Here is a 10,622-nt window from a genome sequence, read left to right on the forward strand (position 1 = left end):
AAAAGTACTATCACGCAATATTTCAAACGATCTAAAGATTAATGGCAACTGAAGTCTTTTTCAATTTTAACTTTTAGCACCATATTTAGTTGTGCTCCAAAGTGACATAAAGCAGTCAGAACATACCAGGTTGTACACCCAAGTTTCCCCTCCACCCTTCTGTCTCCACATTCCCTCAAGTGAAGGGAAGCCAAGTTGCCCTCAGAAAACATGGTGGCATCCTATGCTGTCAGAAGGCGGAGAACACTACTATAAGAAGCAGATATATGCACTGGCCATATATTCTAAGATCAGTCCAACTGAGAACAACAGAAGATGGCAGACATTTTAAAATAGGGCATTTCTTTGTGGAGTTCTCTGTAGTCTGCACTGGAAACTTTTGCCACCACAGGAGTGTCAGTTAGTGGTGTGATTTCTTTGTAAACCAGCTGAAGCCCTAGTGCAGATGTAGTTATAAAGTTTATTTTGCTTTATTTAGTATAGCTATCCCAGCAAAATTTAAGTTTAGATGGGATCTTATTCAGCCTCTCTTTTATGAAGAGGAAAAATGAACAATCTTAATATATTATTTCTTTCAAACATAGTCTATGTACAAGATTCCAGTGAAGTTTTTTACTCTAAGGGAAGCTTGAAGAGTCCGCATTTATTCCATTATTAAAATGAATTTGTCATCAGGAACAATAAAGAGGTCTGACAGGATACACAATATCTTAGGAGACTCATTTTAAAATTCATTTTAATTTGATTAATGGATTTACTTAAATTTCCAAAAATACTGCTCTATACTTGGAGGAAGTGCTAGGCTTTTGGGAAGAATTTGCTGTAATTTTCATACATAAGAGAAATCTATACTTTAACTGAAAATCCAACTACAACTGACACCTCCATAATTCTTTTTAATTATCTGCATTACACTAGCACCTAAGAGCCCATAATTATGGACAAAGAAAAAAGCAGACACTACAGAGATATTTGACATTTTGTGGCTGTTTCCTAAACAGCTTGTCCTACCTGGCTTTTTCACAAGTCCAAAGAACAACTGCGTTTCCCTACTTTTTAGTCACCAGAAAGAGATTGTGACTCCTAAGCTATGGCTACACTAGAAAGCTTACAGAGGCACATCCCCACCAATGCAGCTGTGCCACTGTAAGCTCTCTGCATAGCTGCTCTAAGCTGATGGCTCCCATCAGCTTAATTATTCCAGCCCCAGGAAGCAGCGGTAGCTATGTCGGCTCTCCCAGCAACAGCAACACCAGCGCTTAAGTCAGCATAAGTTATGTCGCTCAAGGGAATGGCTAATTCATGCCCGAGTGACATAATTTATATCAACTTAAACTTTAGTGTAGCCATAGCCTTAGTGACATGGTGCAGATTAGGCAAGGAAGGAAGGAGAAACAATATTAGAGTCAAAAGATAGGCAGAAGTTGGTCCCCCCCCCCAATTTTTGTTACTGAATATTAACTTTGTAAACTTCAGTAGTTCCATAAAACCTAAAGACAATATCAACCTGCACCGTGGTTCCTTCCCAAAACCAAAATGTAAGCAGTTCATGACAACCTGGGATTTGGACAATTTTTCAGTACTCTTGTATTTTTTAATAGAAGCTACATTGGTTTAAGGAAGCTGACTGGAGAAAATTCTTTACCCCTTCAGGGACAGTCAGGTAAAAAAATATCTAAAGACAGTTTACCTATATCGTTACCACAACCTTAGATTCTCAGAACGGAAAGATTCAAGTTTAATCTTATTTTTCACTTTTGCTTGGTGTTAAAAGTGAAGACAGACTAATCAATTTCACTTTCCAAAGCTCATGCTTTAATCAACACCAAGCTGCCATGTTTGAGCTGTAAACACTGAGAAAATGTGTTTACATCGAACAATCTTTGGACCAACTGTGACAGTTCACATAACCTCACTGGGATCTACAAATTCTTTCTACATATGGAAGTAGAAGTTCTATGTGAGCAGAAGCAACATAAGCTTCTAACCACTTTAGAAGTATCATTGAGAGAGCGCGCCATAACAAAGCAACAAATAATAATTTTACAAAAAGAGCTGAAGATTTATAAAGTTCAGTTAAGCCAACTGGATAAGTTACATGACAACTCTGCTTTTAAAAATCATTTTAATTACCATTTTGTTCCAACCAAAACCCAATTTTCATATAACTTTGTCTGCCAATATGTCAGACTGCTACAGATTAATGCTCTCTCCTCTGAAGTCTGGTATCTCATGCTTTCAAATGGCAGAAGACTTTGGTTTCTAGCTCTCATGGTTGTTCTTTCTAGAGCTGCTATGATGAAATTCAAAAAGGGAAAAAAAAACCCTGCACGTCAGAATTGTGATTTTTAAGGTTCAGTACATCATGATATACCAGGGCTAGAAACAAAATCTTTCTGTTGTTAAACTAAGAATTCTGTGATTGTTCACAAGAAAATAGAACTTAAAAAAAAAATAGACACGGTGAAGTCTTAAGACTCAGCCCAATGTAGTTTTAAATCCTGGAATAGCATTCCAACAGGATGAAAAGCACTCTCACACCACCTCTTAAGATTTAGAAGTGCTATACTTCCTAATGTCTGCTTCCTCCAGGTGCAGAGTGAGCCTTGCAGCAATTCTGAGCCAGCAGGTGGCATTAATGTATCAGAAACCAATATAGCTGCATGCAGTGTCATAAAACCCTCAGAATACAGTGCATACATAGAAACACATTAATTTAAAAGGAGATTGTGTCTAACAATTTTTGCAGATGGCAACGGATATTACTATAATTAAAATGTTAGAGAAAATATCTCTATCCAAGTTCACCATGTGCATGATCAACTTCTGTTTTGATAGTCAGCTGCACTTCCCATCTCATGCATTAAGATGATACCACCACTTATGCACTAGGAAGGAGCTCTCAAGCATTACCTTCCTGAGACGATGCAAGAGGAGCGTAAAGGTAATAGCAGCAGCACTACTAGAATTAAAATCAGCAGCAGGCAGGCGTGTGGGAGTGTAAGCAGGAGGAGAGTGGGCTCAGTGATGCTTGTTCTTGAATTTCCCAAAAGACATTTTAGAACTTCAGCTTAGGTACAAAAACTCCCTTTAATAAAAATATAAGAACTAGGTCCTGGGTATGAAGAATGTTTAATTGGAATTATCTAGGGCAGTGTTTCCCAAACTTGGGCCGCCGCTTGTGTAGGGAAAGCCCCTGGCAGGCGGGCCGGTTTGTTTACCTGCCGCATCCGCAGGTCCGGCCAATCGCGGCTCCCACTGGCCACGGTTCGCTGCTCCAGGCCAATGGGAGCTGCTGGAAGAAGCGCAGGCTGAGGGATGTACTGGCCGCCCTTCCTGCAGCCCCCATTGGCCTGGAGCAGCGAACCGCGGCCAGTGGGAGCCGCGATCGGCCAGACCTGCGGACGCGGCAGGTAAACAAACCGGCTCGGCCCGCCTGGGGCTTTCCCTAAACAAGCAGCGCCCCAAGTTTGGGAAACACTGATCTAGGGAATTGGACTGGGACCCAGAAGACCCAGGTTGAATTCCCAGATCAACATCTGACCTCCTATGTGACCATGGGGAAGCTGCTAAATTTCTTTGTGCCTCAGATCCCCATTTGTAAAAGTGGGTATAATACATCCTTATCTCACAGGGATATTGTGTGGATAAAATTCATTAGTGATTAGGGCACTTGCACTACAGTGATGAGGGCCATAAATACTTAAATAGGACATTATTTTTAAAGGGGGTACTCCAACAGAAAAAATGTTGATATTTGTCAATTAAAAATGTAATTGACAATGTTCCTTTATATATACACTGTTGACCTCATTTAAAACTCTGCTGGAATAAATACAAAGGCTAGCATTTCATTTCAGCAGCAGAAATAGTAGTAGAGGTTCAGAGAAAAGCAACAGAATTGGTTGAAGGCATTTTGGCTGTGCTTACATCCCACAATATAGGGGTGACAGCAGTAAAATTCAGAGGGGCAATAAACTTGCCTGCATGAAATGCATATATTTTTTACACACAAGTTAACCTTCAAAGTCATTGCCATACAATAATGAGGCAAACAGCAGTCTCATTTCCATTTGCTAGAATACAAGTGCTATTAATCCTCATTCTTCAGAGCATAAGGTGATTTCCTCCACCCATAGTTCACTGTGGGTAGGGTGAGTTAGAACCTATAACCGAAGGTGTTGGTAACCATTTAAAAAAACAAACAAAGAGTGGACTAGGTTAGATTTCTTTATCCTTACCAAAAATTTACTTGACTTGCATAGGAACCGATAAGTTTAAGATTTCTAGAAGAAGCAGATTTGGAGGCAGTGGCCATGTCTGCACTGGAGAAGTTTAGAAAAATTTCCACAAATTCAGATGAACTGGTGGGAGCAAAGTTCCAATGGCCATATTTTTTTCTATATTAGGATTCCCACCCTTTCAAGTGAACCCATGTTAGAACTTGTGGGGCTTTTGGTTTGGTTTTTCCCCAGTGTAATTATTCCTATAAAAAGCTGCAACATTCAGTAAACAGACACTCCCAAAAGAGAGTTACGGTTAGTCAAAACTTGTATACACCTATACCTCGATATAACGCTGTCCTCAGGAGCCAAAAAAATCTTACCACATTATAGGTGAAACCACGTTATATTGAACTTGCTTTGATCCACCGGAGTGCGCAGCTCCCCCCGCAGCACTGCTTTACCGCGTTATATCCAAATTCGTGTTATATTGGGTCGCGTTATATCGAGGTAGCGGTGTACTATTGATGTTTTTAAACAAGACCTGCTACAGGAATTATACATCTCATAAAGACAAATGAAGAGACCATCATAGTTTTCTGATATTGACAGCACTATCCTAAGGCAGTAACAGGCCATCAAAGCATAAAAATCTAGATAAGATAATGCAGCAAAACAAAAATAGCACAGAAGTTGAGTTTATCTTAAAAAAAATGTGTTTAACACTTAAGTGCTGAATTTTCTATAGTTAAAACGTGCCTAGTACATTTCTAAAGTTAACTTACTACTTTATTCTTCTTTTGGGGATTTGAGTCCAGATCTCACTTGCCAGTTCACATACACTGGTATCACTAGCAAAACACTGCAGAGCCTGTATGTAAGGAAGTCCAATTCTCACCCTAGGCCCGCTCCTAAACTTTTTTTTTTTTTTTTAAATCAGAGTCCAAACTGTATCTTCCACATCCACGTGAAGAGGGACCATCCATGAAGTCCAGGATGCACATGGACAGAGGGACAGACACAGAAGATGCATCATTCCCTCATCAGCCCATAAGAAAAGGTAATACAACCCTTAGCTGTACTACCTTTTCCACAAAGCCCTGTGATGAGGAATGCTTCCCCCTACCTTTAACAAATGGTTTGGGGCAATCTTGGAAGCATGGATCCACTGAAGCCACAGTACCAAGGAATCAAGGAGCCCCTCCTCATCTGTGTGGAGCCATAGTGCTTCTATGCAGATGGCCCTGTGCCTCAAAGGGATATTGGAAATCCACATGTTGGAGGACCCTCAGAGGTGAGACAATTTTTGTACCCAGAAACCACAGGCATTTACATCTGAGAGAATACACTGGGTCAAATGTAACTGTTTAATAAGATGCAGGTAATTTTTGTTTGTTTGTTTTTTCAGGAGGGGAAAGAAATCAGAATTTTCCTTACTCATACATACAGGATCCAGAGTCATTTAATGGCAAGTGATTTGACACCCACATAGTGCAAGTGACTGAACAGAGTGAGAGCCAGCAACTCTGAGGGTCTGGATTTCAGATCTACAAAAGAATAGAATTAAAAAATAAGTTAACTAGATGGGTAACTGAATGTGCCCGTCACTGGTTTGGGGCTTTTCAGTATTTCATGCTAAAAATGTACACAATTAAAGATCAGTCTCAAATCAATTTAATAAAATGTGAAAGTGCCTTTAGACTTTTCAAACTATAGATGGTTAAATTCTGAGTTGTGGAATTAGCTTCCATGATTTTTAAGATGTTTCTAACATCTTAAATCATCTTCATTGAACTTAGAAAAGGCCATACACCTCTCTAAACATCTGCCCCAAAAAACAAGCTGACCCCAAAGCAAAAATGCTCAAAGCCATTGGTCCCATTTCTAAAGGAAGCACTAAGAGCAGAGAGACTACAAAGGTAAATAATTCCTTAAAATTCATACAGGTTCTCTATGTCACAACCACTATCTTGGATTAGTGGAGTTTAAGAACATTTGCAAATTCCGTTTTCCAAGATTTTTGTTTTTTCTTTTTGCACTTCACTTAGAACAGGCAATGAAAATAGCCTTGTCAATGTCACTTTGTTCTGTACTTGCTTAATGCTGAAGTATTAGACTACAAACACCGAAGAAAGGGGAGGGAGGGGAAGAGATATTTATATCCTTAAATACTTTCCTTAGAATTTTCTGGGCAATTTTTACTCCCATCAAGTTGTGCAAGTTTCCCCAAAATGTTGGGCTTGAACTAACAAAACTGTCTCTTCAGGCCCAGATTTACTAGGTGGATATTGGTTCCTTGAAGAGAAAGCCCCTCCCCATACACAAGGAGAATTATACTAGTAAACCCTTCAGGGCGCCAAGAACCTTTCAATTTGAAGATTGCTGTAATCCAAAAGGTGTCAGTGGGCTTTTAAAGGATAATATGATGTGACTTGGTCAATGCAAGCTGAAAGTTAGAGATGAGCACCCAAAACAGAACTCTGGATCTGAAGACCCCTATGATTTGGGGAGGCTCAGGCCAATGCTCTGCGTTCAAGCTCATGACTGTTACCAGGATGGTGGGATTAGGAAGGCCCAAGATGAATCCTAACTGAGTTAGAGGGAAATGACCATGTGCTCTTCCTGCCTCTCTCATATTTTCTAATTCCCACAAGGCAACAACTCTTATTTAAAACAGCAGCACAAAACGGGGGGTGGGAGGTTTGTTGGTCAGTGACCAGCTTTTATCCTATTTTTATTACTTAAAAGGAAAGGGCCTCTCCCTTACCTTTAACCCAGTAGTAGGCCAGAGGACCAGAGAGCGTGCGTGGCAGCGGCTACATCGCATCAGAACTGGCGATCGGAGAAGGTGCTGTTAGGCATTGTCTCAATGCAACGAGGCTGCGGGGGCACCGTTCCTACCCATCATGGCACGGCCTGGGGCTTAGCCTGCGATAAGGGCCGGGTTCTTTAGATAGGGAGTAATTAACACGGGGCAGTTCCTCCTCCCTCACACAACGGGATAGAGCTGAAGGGGTAAATCGGCTCCAAGCACCCCGCCTCCATCACCAGGAAGGATGGAGGGCCAAGGACTACTTCTGTACAGAGCCCGAGTCCCCTACACTCCATCTCTCAACGGGGAGGGGAGGGAAGGAGGCGGCTAACGGAAAGCTGCGGAGCCCGGGCCCGCTCTCACCCTTTGCGGAAGTCCCTGAGGGCCTCGGGGTCAGGCCCGGGGATCCCCCTAAAGCGCTGATCTCCCCCGGCCGGGAGGAGCTGTTCTCCAGCGGCATCTCACCTTTTGGAGAGGTCCATGAGGACCCCGGAGAAGAGCTTCTCCCCCAGCCGAAACGACACCACCAGCGCGTCCTCGATGATGTGGTCCAGGGTGACCCGCACCTCCGAGCCAGGCAGCAGCGGAGCCTCCGCCTCCCCCCCGGCCGGGGCCACCGGGGAGCCGGCAGCCGGGGGCTCCGGCTTTACAGCGGCAGCATCAGCAGCATCCGGCTCCTCCTCCTCCGGCCGGCACGGCTCCTCCCCGGGCTCCGGCTCCACGGGGCCCCCAGCAGCCGGCGGGCAGGGCTGCGGCTCCTCCTCGGGAAGTTCAGGGTGCCCAGCAGGCTGTGGGCAGGGCTGCGGCGCCTCCTCGGGCTCCGGGCTGGGCGCTTCTCTAGGCTCGGACTGGGGCAAACCCAGCTCCGGTTCCTCCGGCTCCGTCCTCTCAGGTTCCGGCTCCTGGGTCCTAGCCGGGCTCCGGGCAAGCTCTACGGGCGGCGGCGGCGGCTCCTCGGCCTCCCCCGGAGCGGGCTTTCCCTCGTCGGCCTCGTCCCCATCAGGCACGGCCGACTCCACGGCCTCGCTGACAGCGGGGAGGGGGTCTGCGCCGGCCTCGCTGCCCGGGATGGGCTCCATCTCGGGCTCGGCTTCGCCGGCTCCCCCGTCGCCCGGCACCGCTGCAGTCGCCGCCGCCTCCGCAGCCATGGCCGCCATTTTCTCTGCTGCTTCGCCGCCGCCTCCCTCCAGCAGCGGGATCGATAACCGCGGCCTTCTCCGCCCGCCTGGGAGGCAGAGCCCGCCCATTGCGCTCATCATTGACATCTCATTGGAGACTACGGCACGATTCTAAGCTCCTATTGGAGATTGGGAAAGTCCATCAAGCCGAACGGAAACTTCTCATTGGCCACTAGAGACTTCATTCATTCAGGGGTCGGGAAGAGGAAGAAGGGGCTGAGTTTAATACCTCTAAAGATCAAAGGGGCCTACTCAGGAGGCAGTTGTGCCTTCCTATTGGCGCAGAGAAGACTCTCCTCCCCCTTCAGCCCTCTGAGAGGCTGTTAATTGGTGCAGAGTTACATCCATCAAACTGAGATGGGGCGCCTTAGGCCTGAGGTTCAGTGTAAGGGGAGGTTCCTGTTTGAGTCGGGGGGGGGCAAGGGCACAGAGGTGGGAGGTTAACTCACTTGCAATGAGAGGGTAGTATCCTCATATTCAAGACTAGGAGCTTATTGGGACAGAGACTGTCTCTTCCTGTCCATACAGCACCTAGCACCTTGGTGTCCTGATACTGACTCAGGTGTTGCTTCAGCACAAATAATATAATGATCTCACCATCTCTAGTTTCAAGACACCCACATTGGGGGAGTGAGCAGGACCCATTGCAAAAGGGACCAAAGATGGAGAGAAATGGGAAAAGAGAAGGGAAAAATATTGAAAGTCAATAAAGGGTGGCCAAATCAGAAAGAAAATTGTCTGGAAGAAAGAGGATTTTAAGGGGAAGAGGGGAGTGAACTATAACATTTTCTAAAAGGGATAAAATTAGACACTAAAAGAGATTGAAGAAAAGACTCAGGGTATCAAAGGAGAAGTGGAGAATAGGGAGAGAAGGGAGAAAAAAGCAAATGACACTTGTATGTTTTACAGTTTGGCTCATATGGTACTTTGAATCAACACTAGCCTTTTCTTCCCAAAACTATGAAAATTTTCCCAGTTTTGGTCATTCCTCCCCAGATTCAAACCCCTTGGGATGCTATAAATCGGCCACCATTATATATTTTGGAAAGTTGACATGGATGTGGAAGGATGAAGTAGAGGAGATAGATGGACAGCTAAAGGGCAGAAGGAGAAGATCTGTGAAAGAAAGACAGAAAACAAGGGGAAGAGCTAGACCAGAGATGCTTAGCATGAATGTAATTTGTAGGCCTTAATCCCCACCAATGCAATTATAGGGGATAAACTATTGGCAGAGAGTGAAATTTGTGGAAGAGTAATGACCTGAATCTCTAATGTTTTGAGGTTTTTTTTAAATACATAGTTATCCTTTCTGAAGGATTCTAAAGAGGTTTATAGCATCACTGAAATGTAGCCACCTCTCTGTTGGAAGGCAGTAATTAGGCAGGCAACTAACATAAAGCAATGACGGTGAGGAAGTAGTGAAATTTTGGCAAAGGATACCGGAGCAAATCCCTCCGCAGTTTCAAAGCCTAGTTGTGTACACTGCCTTTAATCTTTCCACACTGGGAAAATTGAATGTCATGCAGTTATAGCAGTACAGTAATGCAAGTAATAATAATAATCTTTCTTATAAAACCTTATAAACCGGGGTAGGCAACCTATGGCATGCGTGCCGAAGGCGGCATGCGAGCTGATTTTCAGTGGCACTCACACTGCCCAGGCCCTGGCCACTGGTCCAGGGGGGCTCTGCATTTTAATTTAATTTTAAATGAAGCTTCTTAAATATTTTAAAAACCTTATTTACTTTACATACAACAATAGTTACATATTATAGACTTATAGAAAGAGACCTTCTAAAAACGTTAAAATGTATTACTGGCACGCAAAACCTTAAATTAGAATGAATAAATGAAGACTCAGCACACCACTTCTGAAAGGTTGCCGACCCCTGTTATAAACCAAGAGCTGGGTTTGAAGCCTCCCATCACAGCAGAAGGGGCTGGAGAGATCTGTATGTAAACAGAACCTGATCCTGCAAATGCCAAACATAATGCATACTAGTACTACCACATACATAGTCCCATTGTAGTCCCAAGGACCAGGGGCCTGATTCACCAACCCAGTGCTATCCATCATGTGTAGTGACTTGCACAAATGCAAGGAAGGCATAAAACACCATTCTGATTTGATAATGCTTTACGCTCACTTTGCACTGGTGTAACTGACTGTACAAGCTGCAGGGCAACAGTGAATTAGGTCCTAATACTTGCAGCATCAGCCTCATATAGTTTGTAAAGGGCTTATGTGTACATACATTTCTAGAGACAGAAAATGCCTTAGAAATGTAGCTCCTGAGTTAAATGAAATTTTAAAATATAAAATAGTTGAATAGCTCAGTATTATACAATCTACCATGTTCTTAGGTAATCTACTGTTTGAAGGGATGTGTGGTTGGAATAGAATATGTGT

The 10,622-nt window shown here is 43.9% G+C and overlaps 1 protein-coding gene across 4 annotated transcripts in view; it reads right to left on the reverse strand.

The window, feature by feature from the left end:
• The window catches only part of PWWP2A (PWWP domain containing 2A), a 43,332-nt gene extending 34,741 nt beyond the window's left edge, over positions 1–8,591 (reverse strand). For all 4 annotated transcript variants that reach the window (XM_024211910.2, XM_024211909.2, XM_024211908.2 and 1 more), the window contains exon 1: positions 7,501–8,591. In XM_024211910.2, coding sequence (XP_024067678.2) covers positions 7,501–8,300 — 800 coding nt within the window. In that variant the 5' untranslated portion in view covers positions 8,301–8,591. The remainder of the gene's footprint in view (positions 1–7,500) is intronic.
• Positions 8,592–10,622: the final 2,031 nt, after the last annotated feature.

This window comes from Terrapene carolina, unplaced genomic scaffold (assembly GCF_002925995.2).
Source record: "Terrapene carolina triunguis isolate 2854851 unplaced genomic scaffold, T_m_triunguis-2.0 Scaffold395, whole genome shotgun sequence".
Classification (NCBI taxonomy): Eukaryota; Metazoa; Chordata; order Testudines; family Emydidae; genus Terrapene; species Terrapene triunguis.